The sequence below is a fragment of the Diceros bicornis genome, chromosome 1 (genome assembly GCF_020826845.1).
Source record: "Diceros bicornis minor isolate mBicDic1 chromosome 1, mDicBic1.mat.cur, whole genome shotgun sequence".
Lineage (NCBI taxonomy): Eukaryota > Metazoa > Chordata > Mammalia > Perissodactyla > Rhinocerotidae > Diceros > Diceros bicornis.
In genome coordinates this window covers 8,316,228-8,337,121 of record NC_080740.1, presented here as the reverse complement: position 1 = coordinate 8,337,121, position 20,894 = coordinate 8,316,228, and the positions used below count along the sequence as shown (strand labels likewise).

The window sequence follows — 20,894 nt, the reverse complement described above, 5'->3', positions numbered from 1 at the left end:
CCAGCTATCCCACTACTAGGTATTTATCCAAAGAACTTGAAATCAACAACCCAGACAGACTTATGCACCCCTATGTTCATTGCAGCAGTATTCACTATAGCCAAGAAGTGGAAGCAACCCAAGTGTCCATATACAATGGAATACACTCAGCCATAAAAAAAGACAAAACCATCCCATTCGCAACATGGATGGACCTGGAGGGTATTATGTGAAGCAAAATAAGCCAGACAGAGAAAGACAAACATCGTATGATTTCACTCATATGTGGAAGATAAACTAACCGACACAGAGAACAGTTTAGTAGTTACCAGGGAAAAGGGGGTAGGGGTGGGCACAAGGGGTGAAGGGGCGCATTTATATGGTGACTGACAAACAATAATGTATCAACTGAAATTTCACAATGTTATAAATTATTATGACCTCAATAAAAAAGAATTGTAGAAGATATCCACTTCTCTCTATAAGTGAAAGTTATATCTGCTCAAAATTGTACAAAAAGTAAGATTTACCTACATATAATTTAAAATATTAATATTTCTTCCAAATATAAATATTCATTTTTCCTAAAAAATATTATAACCTATCCTCAAAGTCAGGCTCAAATCAAATTACTAATAAAGTTATCATTGTCAGAGATTAATACAAGCCATTAAGGACAAGTAAAATACGGTTGTGGATTCAGAAAAGTTTTCAAATGTGTCAATAAATAAAGCTTAAGGTATAATTTTCACATGGTATTCTCAGCAGTTTCTCTATCTGTCCCTGTTAGCTGGGTCCCCGTGTAAAAGAAAGTGAAAAAACCTTTCAGCTGGGAACACCAAGATCTGATCATATACTACAAAATATGAGAAATGGTAACAGGCTTTTGGCTAAATATAAGCACTTTTTACAAACAACAAACACAAATTAGCAATGAGCTTTCAAGACAGGAGAAATAAATACAGTACAGAAAACAGGTCATTAGTTCATAAACATCTCAACAAAAACTGGCAATTCCTCAGGTTCTCTTATTGCCATAATCTTTGTTACACATGTAACTGTAGAAAAAGCTGGTACTAAATACTGAGTAAAATAAAGCTAGATATGTAATAAAAGTTCAAATACATTTTTGATGCTGAATTTCCTTTCTCTTAAATAGAATCAGGAAAATGTCACGCTGAAAACAACCCATTCCCTGTTAGCATGTTAAATTATTATGTTTTTGTGTGGACACAATGTAAAGATTTCTTAATTTATAAATTGTCACGTTGATTAGGCAGTCTGAATTATTGATTTCTTTCCCTGAGTTTGATTGCTTTTAGGCACATACTATTACCTGAACTTGGCCAAGAAAGAATTGCCTAATAAAAGGAAGATGGAAAAAAACAAACAAACAAAACAAGCTTTCACCTGAGGATCTCCTGTGCTGAGTCCTGGTCTAGATTTTCTACATAAATTTACATCTCAGTGGCTTTCAAACTCGTTTGACAGACACATACATTATACACTATAAAGATAGAGCCCTAGGAATAAATTTAACCAAGGAGGTGAAAGATGTGTACAATGAAAACTATAAAACATTGATGAAAGACATTGAAGACAATGAATAAATGGAAAGATATCCTGTGGTCACAGACTGGAAGAATTAAAATTATTAAAATGTCCATAGTACCCAAAGCAATCTACAGATTCAATGCAATCTCTATCAAACTTCCAATCGCATTTTTCACAGAAATGGAAAAAGCAATCCTGAAATTCATATGAAACCACAAACGACCCAGAATAGCTACAGCAACTTTGAGCAAGAAGAACAAAGCTGGAGGCATCACATTTCCTGATTTCAAATTATATTACAAAGCTATAATAATCAAAACAGTATGGTACTGGCATGAAAACAGATATACAGACCAATGAACATAATAGAGAGCTCAGAAATAAACCCACATATATACGGTTAACTAATCTTTGACAAAAGCGCCAAGACAACACAATGGGGAAAGGATAGTCTTCAATGGTGTTAGGAAAACTGGATGTCCACATGCAAAAGAATGAAATTGAACCCTTATCTTACACTATACACAAAAATCAACACATAATGGAGTAAAGACTTAAATGTATGGCTGAAACTGTAAAACTGCTATTAGAAAACATCAGGGAAAAGCTCCTTGACATTGGTCTTGCAATGATTTTTTGGATTTGACACCAAAAGCACAGGCAACAAGAGCAAAAATCTACAAGTGGGACTACATCAAACTAAAGTTTCTGCACAGCAAAAGAAACAATCAACAAAATGAAAAAGCAACCTACAGAATGGGAGAAAACATGTGCAAACCATAAATATCCAATAAGGGGTTAATATCCAAAATGTTTAAGAAACTCATACCACTTGGGGCCGGCCCCGTGGCTTTGCGGTTAAGTGCGCGTGCTCCGCTGCTGGAGGCCCGGGTTCGGATCCCGGGCAAGCACCGACTCACCGCTTCTCCAGCCATGCTGAGGCTGCGTCCCACATACAGCAACTAGAAGGACGTGCAGCTATGACATACAACTATCTAGTGGGGCTTGGGGGAAATAAATAAATAAATAAATAAAAATAAATAAATAAATAAAAGAAACTCATACCACTCAATAGCAAAACAACAACTTGATTTAAAAATGGGCAAAGGACCTGAACAAACATTTTTCCAAAAAAGATGTACAAATGGTCAACAGGTACATGAAAAGATGTTCACGTTACTAATTACCCGGGAAATGCAAATCAAAACCACAATAAGATATCACCTCACATTTTTTAAAAGACTATTATCAAAAAGTCAAAAGATAATAAGTGTTGGCAAGGATGTAGAGAAAAAGGGAACCCTTATAAATTATGGGAATGTGAATTGGTACAACCATATTGGAAAACAGTATGGAGTTTCCTCAAAAAATTAAAAATAGAACTACCGTATGATCCAGCAATCCTACTTCTGGGTATATATCCAAAGGAAATAAAATTACTATCTCAAAGAGATATCTGACTTCCATGTTCACTGCAGCATCATTCACAGGAGCCAGGATATGGAAACAACCTAAATGTCCATCACAGGATGAATGGATAAAGCAAATGTGGTTTATATATACAATGGAATATTATCTGGCCATAAAAAAGAAGGAAATTCTGCCATTTGCGACATGGATGAACCTAGAAGACATTATGCTAAATGAAATAAGCTAAACACAGAAAGACAAATACTGTATGATCTCACTTAAATGTGAAATCCAAAAAAGTCAAATTCATAGTAGCAGAGAGTAGAATGGTGGTTATCAGGGGCTGGGGGGAGTGATGGGGAGATGTTGGTCAAAGGGTACAACTTTGTTATAAGATGAATAAGTTCTGGAGACATAATGAACAGTACGGTAACTACAGTTAATAATAATGTATACTTGAAATTTCCTAAGAGAGTAGATCTCAAGTGTTCTCACCACAAAAAAATATGGTAACTACGTGAGGTGATGGATATGTTATTTAGCTTGATTATGGTAATCATTTCATAATGCATACATATATCAAAACATCACGCTGTACACCTTAAAATACATACAATTTTTATTTGTCACTCATATCTCAATAGAGCTAGAAAAAAAGACAGTAGGAGATGTGGTCATACACATATTTTAACTATTTGAAATTCAGTGAGCTAATGCTTTACAACTATTTTATCCCCTTTTTCAATTTGTTCTTTGTTTCTAAATAAAGTAGAATATTGAAATTAAATTTTTTTAAAGACAGAGTCTCTGAGAGATCTGTAAGATAATTGTCCCCAAACTGTCCCTCCAAGGGTGCCAAGAGGCTCCATAAAATTTGCTCTTTTCCAAAATTAAACATTACACAAGAAATCTTGAATAATTCATTCACAATCATCTTTTTACTTTACAATCAGAACCAAGAAAACTTCAGCCTAACCTCATCTCAACTCAAAATTCAAAATCAATTACTTTAATTTACATAATATCTTCAAACTAACCAGAATTTCCAAAGAAAGTTATAATAGATGGAATTCAGGAGCTCGATTAACTGATTCCTCTACAGCCTCTTTTTTGTCCAGGCAACCACATATTCACCTAAAAGTTAGAGTGAAAGAAAAGTTGAAATTGAGAAAAGTGGGGCTGGCCTGGTGGCACAAGTGGTTAAGCACGCGCGCGCTCTGCTTCGGCGGTCTGGGGTTCGCAGGTTCAGATCCCAGGTGCACAGTGACGCACCACTTGTCAAGCCCTGCTGTGGCGGCGCCCCATATAAAGTAGAGGAAGATAGGCACGGATGTTAGCCCAGGGCCAGTCTTCCTAAGCAAAAAGCGGAGGATTGGCATTGGATGTTAGCCCAGGGCTAACCTTCCTCACACACACACAAAAAAAGAAAAGTAACTCAGATTTTTTTACTAAATGAGTTCTGTTTGTTAATATAGCAACTTGAAAAACAGACAAAAGATTTTAAAACAGAGAAAAAAATTTAAACTCAGGGGTACTCATTTTCGAAAATTTAATTCTTTAGGTTCCAAAACAGAGAATATGAATTTTCAAAGTAGTTAAAACTTCTACAAACAAAATCTTTCCCTGGAGCTGACTGAATCAGCTGACTGATTTATTATTACTAATAATAAATTCATTATTACCAATCTTAAGTGAGCCCTCTAAACTAACCAGCAAATACTGTTTCAAACCTTCTCCACTCCGTTTCTCTAGTCAGCTCGATTTCCTGCACCCATTAAACGCTATTTCAAACCTTCTCCACTAGTCTCAAAGTTCGGACACCCTACTTCATCTTCCTTACTCCCAATAGATGACCTTGCATAGTAATTCAGAAAGAAAAAGGAAGAAGCCACTCAACCGTGGAAACTCTATGAACTTCTCCATACCATATCTGCAAACTTCCTCCTACCTACACCTATCCTCTCCACCTATCCTCCAGTTCCAAAAACCTTTTCTCTTACCTAAAGCCAATCATTCACCTATAGCCAGGACCCATGCCCTTTCCACCTTCTAAAGAAACTTATTCATGATTGTTCTTTTCTTTCCAGAGCAGTCAATCTCCTCCTTACCGAATCTTTCCCATAAACATTTACATGTTGCTAAAGTTTTTCCTACCTTAAAAAAAAAAACTCCTTTGTTCCAACTTCCCACCTTTAACTCCTCCCCTTCACAGACAAATTTCCCAAAATAGTTGTATATACTCTTAGTTTCCATTTTTGTTTTCCCATTCATTCCTCAATCAATTTCAGTCAGTCCTGGATCCAGACTTTCTTCTCTCCCTGAACAATCAGATCCATACCCTTGGCTTCAATTACCATCTATACGCCGACGATTACCAAATGCACACTTTCAGTCAATGCCTTTCCTCTGAATTCCAGATCTAGATATATTAAACTATCATCTCTAAATGTCTATTTGATGTTTCAAATGCACATCAAAGGCTACAAGTCCACAGAACTCATGAGGCCCCTGCTCACCCTCCAATTCCTATTAAATACACACATATAAATCTTTCTCCTCTTCCATTTTGTTCTGTCTTAGTGAATGATACCACCATGCAACCAGCTGTCGAAGCCAGAAACTTGGGAGTAATCTTGAATATCTTCTCTATCTAATTTGGTGGTTCTAAACCAGGGGCAATTCTGCCCCCCAGGGGTCATCTAGCAATGTCTATAGACATTTTTGGTTGTCATAACTGCGAATTAGTGGCATCTAGTGCGTTGAAGCCAGGAATGCAGCTGGACATCCTAGGATGTGCAGGACAGCCCCTCTACGCTGAAGAAAGTTGGTCCAAAACGTCAATAGTGCAGAGGCTTAGAAGACCTAATCTAATCCATCATCAAATTCTATCAATTCCACTTCCCAAATATAGCCTAAATCCATCAATTTCTCTTCATCTTAACTACCAGCACTTCCTAATTCAAAGCACCATTATCTTTCACCTAGAATACTATAATAATTTCACTACATCCACACTGTTCAACTTCATACAATGAAATCAGAATAATTTTAACTCATCTTTCTTCTCTCCTTAAAAAAACCCTGAGTAGCTTACCACGGTTCTTAGGCTGAAGACCAAAACGACATACAAGTCCTTGCATGATCTGCCCCTCTCCCTACTTCTCCTACCATACTTTGGCTATTCTCCCCCTAATCAACCAAACTCTAGCCACCCTGGGCTCCTTTCAGTCCTTTGCATACTCCATGCTCCTTTCTACGTTAAGACCTTCAAACATGCTGTTCCTTCCCTCTAAAGCATTCTCCCCACTCCCACCACTCTCACTAGTTAACTCCTACTCATCCTTCAAATTTCAGCTCAAACATTACCTCCTCTAGACCATCCCCGAGACCTCAAACACATTCTCTCAGCACTGCAATTTTTCTTCATAGGACTTATATAAATAAAATTAAATTAAATAAATAAAATATATATAAATAAATATATACATTTATAAAATATATAAAAATAAATAAAATTTTAAAATGCATGATTTTTTTAATGGCTCTCCCTCTCACTATACTGGTATGCACATGATAAAGAGACCATGTATATTTAGCACAATGTTGTAGCACACAGCAAGCACTCACAAATATTTGTTAAATACTAAATAAATACAGAATCTAACCTGCCCTAGGAGTTTCAACTGTCATATTATTATTGCAGGTGACTTCAGGATTCATATCTCTTGCCCTGGCCTTGCTTCTGAAATATATACTGCCAGTTCAGCTACAATGTTTCTCTACAATACCAATTAGCTTATAGACAATTGGTAAATAGGAGAACGGTATCAATTTAATGTGATAGTTGATTTGTATGTGGAGCTGAAATTGTGGAACTATAAGCTTCAAAAGAAAGGAAAAAAGCCCTCAGCTTGGCTGCTGCACAGCAGGAGTCCTTACAGATCTAAGATAACTAAAAATAAGCAACTGCATCCAGGGTTCCCACTCAATACAGCATACCCCCAGCCTCACACAGCTCTCTGCTAGTGTATTTCCTTCTGTCTACCTTAACAGCAGCCTCACTGACTCTGAGCTCCACTTTTAACTGCCTCATCTCAGTGCCCACCATAAGCCAGCATCTCAGCTCTATTCTGTATATTTTTAATATCCCCTGCAGCAGCATCCAACCATGCTAAGCCGCCTACCAAGTCTGTCCAAGTTGTCTCCCAAGGCATCAATTATTATTCTTGGTAGTGTTCTGGTTATAAAATTGCTTAGGTTTTGAGTAGTCTGCTCCAGCCCTATTTTCCCATAGCCCTATAGTCTTAGTGCGCAATTTGCAGAACATGTGGTTTTTCAAGAGCAAAAATGCTATCACAGATTTTCCCATAGTTCCAAATAGCTCCTGACTAGCTCCTCAATTAGCTTATACACCCAAAATCTAAGTTCCTTATCTCTGTTAGTAGTCCGAAATCAAATTATTAGAGTTATTGATGTCTCTCTCCCTCCCTCTCTCCCCTATATTCAATCGCTCCACACACTCTATCAATTTTCCTTATGCATGGTCTCTCACATCTCTTCCACTACCATCTGCCATAACTGAAAGCTTCAGCACCTCTCATCTGAATGAATTTAATAGCCTTCAAGGTAATCATCCACCTTCCAGGCCCTCCTCATTCCAAACCAAACTTCACTATACTCAAAGAACTATCTTCCCAAAAATGCAAATCTGATTGTGCTATTCCTCTTCTCAAAAACCTTCAATGGCATTCTACTTTGCATTCAAGGCCCCAAACCACTGCTCCAATTTTATTTCACACTGAATACCCCATTCACTTTACACTGTAGCAGAGGTAAACCATACAAACCGTTGAGCACACTGCTGGCAAAGACACTCAATAAATATTAGCTATTACTGTCACAGATTACCCAGTATTACAGTCAGTTCTAAGAATGTCATCTCCCTACCCTTAATTTTAAGCATCTTAAGTTCCTCCTCTTTGTATTATTAGAGACAAGGGTCAAATCTTGGTTGTGTCACTTACTAGCTGTAACCTTGAGCAAGTTATTTAGCCTTCTGAGGCTCAGTAAAATTAGGATAATATCCATGTCATGGGGTTGTTGAAAAGACTAAATGACATAGCATATGTAGAATGCCTAGAAGAAAAGAGACATCAATAAATGTTAGTTTTCATAAAAAGTGTTCGCTTACAGAATGAACACAGAACTAACTGCTTGCTTGCTTTCTCTCACAACTAGGCAGGTTGAGAGTAGCACTCAAAGAAATTGGTTTAACAACAAAATATATCTTTATTCCTCTGAGATAAATGCTTATTCCAAAAACATAAGATTTAAGAGAATCTTTTTCTATGCTACTAAGCAAAAAAAAAGTTATTGCTATGGAACTATACTTTACTAGATGATATATACTGACTAATGTGAATTATTTTATTAAATTTACTGAGACTCAACATATACCTAGTCCCTATGCAGAACTAGTAGTTATTTAGTTAGTTCTAACAATTAACTACTACAAACATATAAACACATGCAAAAATAGAGAGAGCTTCAATACTTATGCATAATAAATTCCATAAAAAATGGGCCCACCTACATACATATTTTAAAAACCCAAATATAGCAAAAAGTTCTTATATATTCATTCAAAGAATTCATCTGATTTGATTTATACCACAGGCTTTCACATTATAGCATTATAAGAGTTTCTTTAAAATTAGAAAGCAAAGAAGGAAGAAAGAATAAGAGGGAGGGGAACGATGGTACCAAAACATCCCAAGTTAGTCTTTTCCCATTTTACTTTGCTTTTTCCTCCCTCCCACTTGTTTTGCCTAACTGTTTTTCCTACTTTACAGTAAGAAAAGAATGACAGAGTCTTTTTAATAAACAGTGCTGGGACAACTGGACTAACAGTAAAAGAATAAAGTTGGACCCCTACTTCACATCATATATAAAAATTAATTCAAAATGGATCAAAGACCTAAATCTAAGAGCTAAAACTATAAAACTTAGAATAACACACAGGCATTAATCTTTGTGACCTTGGATTAGGCAACAGTTTCTTACATAAACACCAACAGCTCAGGCAACCAAAGAAAAACAGATAAATTGGACTTCATCAAATGAAAAGCTTTTGTGCTTCAAAGGATATCATCAAGAAAGTAAAAAGACAGACCACAGAATGCGGGAATATGTCTGTAAATCATATATCTGATAAATGTCTAGTTTTCAGAATATATAAAGAGCTCTCACAACTCAACAATAAAAAAAATAAGATTTAAAAACAGGCAAATTATCTGAATAAACAGTTGTCCAAAGAAGATACACAAATGGCCAACACGCAAATGAAAAGATGATCAACATCATTAGTCATTAGGGAAACGCAAATCAAAAACACAGTGCGATACCACTTCACACTCACTAGGATGACTATCATCAAAAAGACAGACAATAACGAGTGCTGGCAAGGATGTGGAGAAATTAGAACACTCATACCCTGCTGGTGGAAACATAAAATGGTGCAGCCACTTTAGAAAACACTTTGGCAGTTCCTCAAAAAGTTATACACAGAGTTACCACATAACTCTTAGGTATATACACCCAAGAGAAATGAAACTACATCCACACAAAAACTTTTACGCAGATTTTCAAAGCAGCATTATTCAAAATAGCCAAAAAGTGGAAACAGCCCAAAAGTCCATCAACTGAGGAATGCATAAACAATATGGTATATCTATACAATGGAACATTATTCAGCTACAAAAAGGAATAAAGAACTCATACACGCTATGACATGGATGAACCTTGAAAACATGCTAAGTGCAAGAAGCAAGACCACATATTATATGACTCCAATTTACATGAAATGTCCAGAATAGGCAAATCCACAGACATAAAAAATTGATTAGTAGGGTCGGCCCCACAGCATAGTGGTTAATTTTGGTGTGCTCCACTTCAGGGGCCCAGGTTCATGGGTTCGGATCCCGGGCGTAGACATATACCACTAGTCAGCCATGCTGTGGCAGCGACCCACATACAAAATAGAGGAAGACTGGCACACACATTAGCTCAGAGCGAATCTTCCTCAGGGAAAAAAAAAAATCGATTAATGGGGCCGGCCCGGTGGCGCAAGCGGTTAAGTGCGTGCGCTCCGCTGCAGCGGCCCAGGGTTCGCTGGTTCGGATCCCGGGCGCGCACCGACGCACTGCTTGGCAAGCCATGCTGTGGCGGCGTCCCATATAAAGTGGAGGAAGATGGGCACAGATGTTAGCCCAGGGCCATCTTCCTCAGCAAAAAAAAAAAAAGAGGAGGATTGGCGGATGTTAGCACAGGGTTGATCTCCTCACAAAAAAAAAAAAAAGAAAAAAAAAATCGATTAGTGGTTGCCAGGAGCAGGGCTCAGGGCAGGGTAAGGAGAAGGGGAAGGGCTGGGGAAGTGATCGCTACTGGGTACACGGTTTCTTTTAAGAGTGATGAAAATGTACTGGAATTAGATAGTGATGATGGTTGCACAACTTTGTGAATATACTAAAAATCACTTAATTGTACACTTTAAGAGTGAATTTTATGATACAATTCTATCTCAATTGAAAAAAAAAAGAATGATAGAGGAATGAAAAGCAGCACAACTCAGGAATGAAGCAAGTGTTCCTTTCACAACCTAGCATTTTCAGCACACTTACTATGTTCCAGACCTATTCTAGTTACTAGGAACCCGAAGAAGAGTAAAACAAAGTCCTTATACTCTCTTCAGGCTCATTTGCCTTAGCCTACAAACGTCTTACTTCTCAAAAGTGGAACAGCTTTGAAAACGCAAAAACAGCAAATATAAGCCATAGACAATCCAAAAGAATGCAGATACTTACATTATAAACTCCTCTAACATTACCTAGAATTTTTTTGGGGGGGTTTCACTAAATACGGGGGAGGAAGAAGAGATATGCTTCTAATATTGGTGTTAAATAACTAATGTCCTCAATGCTGATACTGTCACTTTCCAAGAATTATTATTTAATAGCTTCATTTCATTTGAAATGATTTTTATAAATAATGTTTTTAATAAATCTTTCTTAATCATATCACTTCAAATGTATTTCTTTCTCAGTGACTCCTGGATTCTCTATTTCTGACATTCAAAAACCTCATGAGAAACACAAATATCCTGAAAGAAAATGCCTTTTAACACTTTATTAGAATATCCATATGAAAACTTGTTTTTCTGTAACAAGAATAAGTAACAACAGAGTTCTAAACTAAGAAACCAAATGTTTTGGGCTCTAATCCCAGATTTTTATGGATCAGAGAAAATCTGATTTCCTGATATGAAAGCTGCATTTCCATAAAAGAACAAAAATCAAAAAATCAAATTTAGACAGAAAACTGTGTTGAATAGTACTTTAAACAGTGCAAAAAAGGCATGTTGTACTTAATCCAAAACATTAGATATTTCTGATACTTTTAATACATTATTTATATTAACTTCCCAAAAGGTAAAACTAAAATCTACATTATTATTACCTTATCTTTGGCCTCAGGCAGTGTGATTTCTCTAGGTTCTAAAAATGGTATTTCTCGAAAAGGTGGAACACATCTGACTACATCCGGTACATAGTGTGTATGAAACAATGGCGGCATTGAGCATCCTCTTTCACCTGATAAAGGCACTATGTGGTTAACTATAGTTGGCTCTTGGTGGGGTGAATGAAAACGCTGCCGTTTACCATCAAGAGGAAGGTTTTTTTCATCGCTTAATCTCCTGAAAACAAGTAATATACCTTAGTGATTAAAGATATAACTTTCTGATACAAATAGAAAACAATTAAAAATATATAAATAACAATATTGACCCTTTCAGCAAGGCCACATTACTAGCTCTTTATGAATCTTTAAAATATTCATTTTCAGCATAAGGGATGCCTTAGAAAAATACTTCAGGAAAAACGAGTAGTAATAAATGCATATAAAAAAAAACAATCTACATATATACATTAGGGTTAGTCTCTTGCATTTGAACTACCCCAATGTTTCATCTCAGCAGTGAAAACTTCCTATTTTATAGAACCACTAACAATAAAAGATCCAAACTCTAACATAAGGAGGATAAGACTAAGTGAACTGAGTGCTATAAATTTAAAAAGGCTCTTTGAGTCCACCTATGTCCTGGCTCTAGGAAAGACCAAATTAAGAGATATTCACTTTTTAAAAAAGCTATAAAGACATTGAATGACTAAGGAAATTTGAAAATAAACTGCATTTCAGATAACAGTATTGCATTAATGTTAAATTTCTTGGGCATGATTGATGTAATTTGGCTATATAGGAGACTATCCTTGTTCTTAAGAGGAATGTACTCATGTGCTTTGTGGTAAAGTGAAATGATGTCAACAACTTTCTTTCACATGGTTCAGAAAAAAAAATGTGGGGGTAGGGAGAAAAAGAGGCAGAGAAAAAACAAATGTAGCAAAACTTTAATTGATGAAGCTAGTAAACAGGATATAGGTGTTCTTTGCATTATTTAAATTTTTCTGGAGGCTTAAAAATTTTCAAAATAAAAATGCAAGGGGAAAACAATTAAAAAGTAATTATTTGCTGGAAAAAAGGATTTATTTCATTGATATAAAAAAGTTGGTCAAGTAGGTAATTCTTTACGCCATCAGAAATGGTCTGGTTCCTTTTAAGCTTTAAAATTCTATGGGTCATAGCCACCTGAAGGTTTTTATTACAACACTCTTTTCAGATTATGCCAATTCCTCTCTCCTTGACAGATCTACAAAATAACTGGAACTTCTACTCACAGGTAAAAATGTATAGTACTAAAAACACAAGAGTACATTTAATATTTTTTAAACATAAAAGTAATTTAGAGCTTTATATGCTGAATATCTTCTATTGAGAATGCCAATTTTTGTTTTAAAAATATGTGTAACTATGAGCTAATGGAATTTATTTTCATTCATGATTCACAAATTGGCTATCAAGGCAACTTCCAAAAAATAAAAATCGGAATAAAGTCAATACTTTTAGCATAATTATAGGGCTTTCTACAATGACAACTTTGAAGAACAACACACAGTGCTTCTAAGCATGGGATGTGGAGCCAGGCCACGTGGGTTCAAATCCCAGCTATGCCACTTCTACCTGAACAACTAACTGCTTAACCTCTGTGTGCTTCAGCTTTCCTCCTTTCAGCTGTCAGTTCTCCTCAACAGTACCCACCTCACAAAGTGCTGTGAAACTTAATCAAATCATTATTTGTAAAGTGCACAGAACAATGCCTACTACATAGTAAGTGATCAACAATTTTTAGCTAGTGTTATTTTTAATTGGACATAAAAGTTATGGAATCTTTATATAGGCTATAAATAGCAACATCTTACAAATATTGCCAAATCTTATTTTAATAATCACCTTTAAAGTTCTATTATAATTACTTCTTGATACATCAATTTCTTTTAATCAAATTGGTTAAAATTAGTTGGCTCCTGAATTCTCTGTGGAAAGCTTTATGTCATGTAGAAATTTTCACTACAATAATATTTATTATAGAACCTTACCTGTATAAGATTTAGATAAATCAAATATTAAACTTTACTAGAAAGAAGGTGTTATGGGCTGAATTGTGTCCCCTCAAAATTCATACGGCTAAGCCCTAAACACAGAAAATACAAATACAGAAAGCCATCTGATTTAGTTAAAAATCTCATTAAAAGTAGTTTTCTGAAAAAAACAGCTTCATTCCATCTAAAACTTATAATGGCAGGAATAAATCAACAAAAGTATCCTTAAAAATTTTTTAATACATAGAAGTTTTAAAATTCTGTGACAGGACTGACCACACAGGTCCCAGAAAACAAAATTTAGGGCACAGTGTCCATATAATTTTAATACAACATACGCTGTCATACAGTTCTCAGAAATGCAAAATTTTCTTTTAAAATAAGTAAGAAGTACTTACTTCCTTCCTCGAAATAATGGAGAAGTTGAGGTCTGTATTGGACTAACACTCCCATATGTCAACTGCTGTAATGACACAGCCCTAGACAAGCTACCAAAAACAAAAAAAGAACAGTAGTAATAAACATTTTTTTCCTTAAAAACAAAAAACCTAATTTCAGACAAACTAAATATTCCACTTATCAAAAGAAAACAAGACATGACAGTTTCCATAACTTCAAATGTTTCAAATAAAAAAGGTTTGTGTCAAGTAGAAAATAAAATTTACAAAAGATATGGGCCAAAATATCACCATACTTACTCTGCATTCTGAAAGTTGAACTGTGCATCTATAAGCTGCTGGTGTGAATAAAGAGTTGGTGACAGGGCGAAGAAGTTATTATGTTGTTGATGGTTTGGAGTGAAAGGCGGGCGACCCAAAATTGAGTTTGGGAACATGCTCCTGTTCACTAAAAGTGAACATGTATTCCTCTACCTGGAATAGTTTTAAAAGACAAATTATTATAGCTTAAACAGACTGAACTCTTTGGTAACTAGTATCTGCTATTTAAAACAATTAGTTACCAAGTTATGAATTTCATCTGCAAAGCTATTTTTAAAAATTTAAATAGATCTAAGTTACACTATTGATAACAAAAAAACCAATAATGAATTTTAAATCTAAATTAACCATATTATTATTCAAATGATAGCAAAATATATGCAAGTTTCTAATTTTCTGATGAATTTACCCTAATAAATTTACCCTATAATCAATAAATCTTTTAGAAATCAAGTTATTACCACATACTTTGATAATAAAAAAGCAACTACCTAAGAGAGACATATAATAAAAATCCTACAGATTCTTACATTTATTCCCAACCTAATTTATGCAAAAGTCGATGCCATCACATGACAATCTGATTCCTAGGATTTAGATCTTACAGATCTGATCAAAGAAGGGAAGGAATTTGTATCGCCTAATAACCATCTATAAAATTCTGAGATTCCCCTCAAAGTCTAAATAACTCATATAAAGGACTTCCAATAAAAGAGGGCTTGCTCCATAGGAATGGGGAAAACCTGTATACAAAGCAATCAGAACCATTCACTGACCCAGGCAGGGGACTAGATATTTATTCTTTGCAATGAATGATCCCAAAAGGCTGTAAACTTACAAAAAGCAGGGTAGGGTAACAAACTGAAAAGAAGTATTAAGTAAAGTTTACAAAGTGAAAATAGGATTCCCAGCCCACCTTCCCAAAGCAGGCAATTAGAAAACTTATCTATGGAACAACTGAGAAAGAAACCATATAACACCAGTAACCAGAGAACCTATAACATAGTAACAGTTGTCCACCAAGGAAAAGTTAACCCTGCTAGCAACCTACAACGAAGCCTAGTATTGAACTGCCCACCCAGGCACACAGAGCTTCCAGTTAGATTTCTTAGTATCTCCCACTTTTGGATCACCAGCAGAAAAAAAAAATCTAGAAATAAACAAAAACAATGCCAAGAACAAATAAAAACTCAAAAAAAACCTCCATAATTAATGAAAAAACACTGCATACATAAAACAAGAATTTGCCATTTAAAAAGCGGAAAGGGCTCTTGGAAATTAAAAAATAGAAAGCAGAAGTTAAAAGATAACAATGAGGAAATCTCTTAGAACAAAAAGGAAAAATTGGTGAGGGCAGAAGGGAGGCAGGACAACAGGAGAGAAAACATATGAGAATCAAACTATGTGGTGGTCCAGCATCTAATATAACAGAAGTTCCAGGAAGAACAGAGAAAATATAGAGATGAAAATTACCAAATAAACAAAACAAGACAATTCCAGGACTGAAGAACACCAAGCCTTAGATTTAAAGGACCCAATGAGTACAAAGCACAGTAAAAAAAAAAAAAAAAAAAAAAAGATACGTATTAAGGCATATTATGGTGAAATCTCAGAGTATCAGGAAAAAGAACCTTATGAAATATTACAGAGGAGGAAAATGTTATCAACAAAGGGCTAGTCATCAAAATGGCTTTGAACTTCTCAATAGCAACAGTGGAAACCACAAGACAATGAAGTCAATGCCTTCAAGTCCCCGAAGGAAATGCTCTCAAGTTATAATTCTATACCCAGCTATATTATCACTGCAAAAGAGAATAAAAACATTTTTAGTCATGTAAGGTACCAAAAAAGAAAAAGAAAACCTGGAATCTAGGAAAAGGGAGACCCAACACAGGGCACAGACAAAATAAATTCCCCAGGATGATGATGAAGGGAAGCTAATAGCTTAAATTAGAGCAAGAGGATAAAGGGCTTCAAGAAGATACCCAACAAGGAAAAAAACTTAACTGGTAGATTACCTGATATATTTGACCCTAGAGAGGAGTGCTGCTAACAGAGCAGAAAAAATTATAGGAACAGAAAAGCAGCAGGTTAAAAACAAATGACTCAACTACAGAAAAAAAACACACTCAAAAGTTCATATAAAAAAGAACATATATTCAGTTACCGACTTGGTTCTTACACTAACACAAACATTGAAAATACTGATTTAAACAGAAATTGTAATATATTTATTTTATATAATTTACTACATATTGTATTTATTTAAAGATTAAATATATTAATATATTATATGTTATATATTTACATGTTTATATACATCACAATTTATGATGAGAAAGGGTACAAAAAGGTGCTAAATCCACATTTTCAGTAGATGTGAATGAGCTATAAAAGTTTCATTTTGTTTTTTTTTAGGACAACAGAGGAAAATAACATGTAAGCAGTTAAAAGAAATTGTAGCTGCCTTGGGGGTTGAGACCAGATGGTTGGAAAAACTGGAGCAGGAGACAATAGTAGAGAAAAAGAGGAAGATTTGGGAAGAAACAAATCCCTCATACAAACTTTGTTCCTTATTCTTTCCATTCTATAAGACTAAAACTCCCTAGGCTGGACACAGTAAGATTCACCAGTTCAAGGTTCATAACAGATTGTGGACAAGAGTCTCAGGCCACCAGGAGATCTCATCCCAAGTGCCTGACTCTCTAATTTGGACCAGAGACAAGGTGTTACCTCCAGAAAACAGGAGTTTGTCAACTTTCTTCAGCAGGCTTTATCTCTTGTTGTAGGAGATTTTTTAAAAAATCAATCCTATCATATCTGCTAAACTGTACTCCCTGATTGCCACTGCCCAGAGGAAATGGAAAATATTTTGCACAAAGCAGGACTCCAGAGAATCTTTTATTAGAAGTACACTCAGGGGCCGGCCCGGTGGCGTAGCGGTTAAGCACATGCACTCCGCTGCAGTGGCCTGGGGTTCAGATCCTGGGCGCACACCAACTCACGGCTTGTGAAGCCATGCTGTGGCGGCATCCCATATAAGGTAGAGGAAGATGGGCACAGATGTTAGCACAGGGCCAGTCTTCCTCAGCAAAAAGAGGAGGATTGGCATCGGATGTTAGCTCAGGGCTGATCTTCCCCACAAAAAAAAAAAGTACACTTTTTTTAGAATGCCAGTTTCAAAACTGGCAGCATTATAATGCCTTGTTCTTCCCTTTGCCTGGGTTCACACTCTTTTCTGGTCTTCTTTACCCTGGTTCCCTGACTCAAATCCCCATAAAACATAATTCCTATTTCATAGGATTCATGATAAAATGACATTAAATACAAATCATTATAATGAATTTTGCTTGATATTTCATTTTGCTGGAATATAGATACTACAGATCTGATCAAACAAGGGAAGGAATTTGTGTTCAGAAAAACTAGAATTAAAATATTCTATTTTCATATTTATTTAATTCAGTTCATAGTTAAAATTCTACACACTTTGTTTATACTTATAAATACTATGCTTGTGTTTTTCTTCTGGAACCAAATAAAGTCTTAAACACAAGCATTCAGACTTGAAGAACCAAAATGACATAATAACCCAGACCTCACCTTATTTCTATATCATTACATGGTAAGATCCAAAATAAGTCAAAAGATGTCTTGTGGCCCAGAAGTACTCTAGAAAGCTAATAACCAAATTATCCAAGGCTTAAAAGCTTGGAATGATTCTATAACCAAAAGTTTACTTTAGGGCAGTTATCGAGTTCAGCATATCCTAAATTTCCAGATAAGCATCAAAGCTTTTAGAGTCCCTCCAAAACAACGTATCTGTTGGGTACTCCTCAATATGAATCTTAGCCCTCAAGTCTGGCTCTTAACCAGGCTAGCCCTCGAAGTGGAGAGGATCATTCCTAGGGAATGTAACCAATGGCATTCAATGCTCCCCAACATAGGTATCCCATACAACCATCTAGAGATAGGGAAGTAAACCAAAAGCCCATGAATTTCAATTCCTCTTTCTAATATTTTTTCTAACACATTTCAACACTGATTTTTTTTTTTTTGAGGGAGACTGGCCCTGAGCTAATATCTGTTGCCAATCTTCCTCCTTTTTTCCTTTTTTATTTTCTCCCCAAAGCCCCATTAGATAGTTGTACATCATAGCTGTACATCCTTCTAGTTGCTCTATGTGGGACACTGCCTCAGCATGGGCTTGATGAGCAGTGCGTAGGTCCACGCCCAGGATCCAAACCAGGGGAACCTCTGGCTCCAAGGCGCAGAGCAGGAGAATCTAACCACTACTCTGCTGGGCCAGCCCCTTCAACACTGATTTTGATGAAGATAAAAATGACGCCAAAATAATAATCTATCATAAACAATATAAGGGAACATTTTTAAAACAGAATAGAGTTTAAGAGTATAAAATCCAGCAAAACTATTACTGTACCGAAATTAATGGGACCTCCACAAAATTTTGAATCTTTTTCTTTATTTTCTGAATGAAAGACTTCTTCACTAAGTAGAGAATGATCTATATAAAACACTACTCCACATCAACCGTGGTAACAGGTATATGAAATTTTACGATAAATAAATAAAATTGAGATACTGGCGGTATCCTATTTTTCTTAGCTGGATAGTTACCAGTGTCTCAATCTGTACTTTATAACAGAATAATCGAGGTAAATTTTGAACTGTTTTACAACTGTTGCATTGGTTCTTGCCTTAAGGAGAGAATCTTAAGGACTGCTCTTGACTAACGTTGACCCAACGGGAAATTATACAGGTTTATTTGTAAATAACTGAACATGAGACAAGGCTGTAATGGAGTAATTTATAAAGTAATTCTTAGCGATATAATATCTGGTCCTGTAACTTACAACCTGGAATTTCTGTCCTAAACTTGATCTCTCCTCCAATGAATTAGAGAACACTCAAGGTTACATAATTCCTTCATCATGATTCCCTGGAAAGCAGAATCTAGCTAGTATAAAAACCAGAACTGCAGTGGCTAAACCAAGTTATCTGTCCACTTTGTCCAAACGCATTTGATCTCCTAAACTCACTTCTTTTCTCCACCAGCACTAAGTCTAGTTCCTAAATCCTGCTCGCTCCCTGTCAAAACCACCTCTACGTTTTGAAAAGAACGTTCCTGTTTATTAAGAATTAGACTCCATCCAAGTGTTAACAAATAATCTAGTCACAGGGTTCCAAACGGACATTTCTAAAACGAATGATAAATGGACTGTTTCACGTGGAGCCTGTTAGACATTTCCAGATCAGACATAATTGGGGCTATCACACCGACAAAGTAATGTTACTATTATTAATCAGCACCCATTAAGAGCCTTTTGGCTGTTCATCAACACACGTTCACAGCCTTGCGGTAATAAACCACACGATACGATGGTATTTACAAAAACAGTATGTTACGTGTAATACAAACACACAGACAGCGTTCAGTCATGATCTTTCCTCACAAAACCATATACCACACATGCGTTACCCGTTGCCAATTTAGCTTGAGTTTTACAGTTTCTGTTTTGTTCCCCCTGTTGGTACACGCACACTAAACAAACGACCGCAATTTTACACAAAGAGCGGAGAGAGACAAAACAAGACGGGTTACGCGGCTAATCCAGAAGTTGAGAGGCACATAAACCCCTCGCGTTCTGGCCCAGAGAGAGACGAAGAGCCACCCACAAGGGCCGAGGGGAAGGGCGGGTGTGCAACAATCTGACGAGTCCTAACCCGCGCACTTTCCTGTGCAGCGGCGCCCATTTAATGAAAAGCCCCAAGTTTTGAATTACTAATCCAGATATTTACCTTAGTTCTTCACCACCCTCTGAAACACCATGGAGGGGTCCCAAGGCAATCTTCCTTTCCGGTCCTAGACTGAGGACGCGGCGGGGAAGAGAAAGGAGTGGGACAAGGAAGCGGTCCTGAGATTCCTCAGCAAGTCCCGCAGCCGGGGGCCGCCTAACAGTCTGGGATCTCAGAGAAACGGCCGGAACCTCCCACGCGAAGCAAAACTGCACAGTTTCAGCAAAAGTTCCCCGTGCCCCGCCCCCGGCCTGGGCCCACACGGCGGCGCCCCTCTCCGAAGCCCCCTAACTCACGGCGTCCTTGCGGAAGGGCTGCACAGGGCCCCCCGGCACTGCCCGCCCGGGAGCTCCAAAGCGGGGGCAGCACGGTCGTGGCTTTCGCCCGAGCCAGAGGAGGCAGTGGCTCGCGGAATGGTCGGGCCCGGCTCCGGACCCTAACTGCGATCTGAACTCCGGGATCGGCGGCCGGGGAGGAACGACACAAGAAGAGGCAGGGCCAGGATGGGTGTGGGAGGTGGGGGCAGTAGCAAGAAGCGGAAGACCAAAAAGTCGCCCAGAGAGCGGCGTCGAAAGCGCTGTCAGAAACACCCGGAAGACCGACGTGACCCCGGATGGGAACAGCGAGCAGGGAGCAAGAGATCACACTTCCGGCAGCCGCCTCGCCCCCGCCTAGGAGCTCTTTGCTCTAATGCGCAGGCGCACGACTGCTGCGAGTCCCGGCTTGGGCGGAGGTGCCCGCTCGGCTCGCAGCGAGCGCGAGCTGGTGGCCAGAGGGCTGGGGCTGCGCTGAGACAAGGGGGATTGGGCAGTGGGCAGAGGGCTGGCCGCTGAGGGCTGCTCTGGGCCCCTGCCCAAGCTCA

General features: G+C 37.3%; 1 protein-coding gene across 4 annotated transcripts in view; it reads right to left on the bottom strand.

Moving 5' to 3' along the window:
* Positions 1-20,614, bottom strand: part of TENT2 (terminal nucleotidyltransferase 2) — a 65,118-nt gene extending 44,504 nt beyond the window's left edge. For 2 of the 4 annotated variants that reach the window (XM_058568584.1, XM_058568750.1), the window contains exons 1-5: positions 20,329-20,612; positions 20,036-20,104; positions 14,195-14,368; positions 13,895-13,984; positions 11,458-11,695 (exon numbers count right to left, since the gene is read on the bottom strand). In XM_058568584.1, coding sequence (XP_058424567.1) covers positions 11,458-11,695; positions 13,895-13,984; positions 14,195-14,331 — 465 coding nt within the window. In that variant the 5' untranslated portion in view covers positions 14,332-14,368; positions 20,036-20,104; positions 20,329-20,612. Of the gene's footprint in view, positions 1-11,457; positions 11,696-13,894; positions 13,985-14,194; positions 14,369-20,035; positions 20,286-20,328 lie in introns of those variants that run through there. The other 2 variants (XR_009223978.1, XM_058568669.1) reach the window with 2 other exon arrangements.
* Between the last annotated feature and the right edge of the window lie 280 nt (positions 20,615-20,894).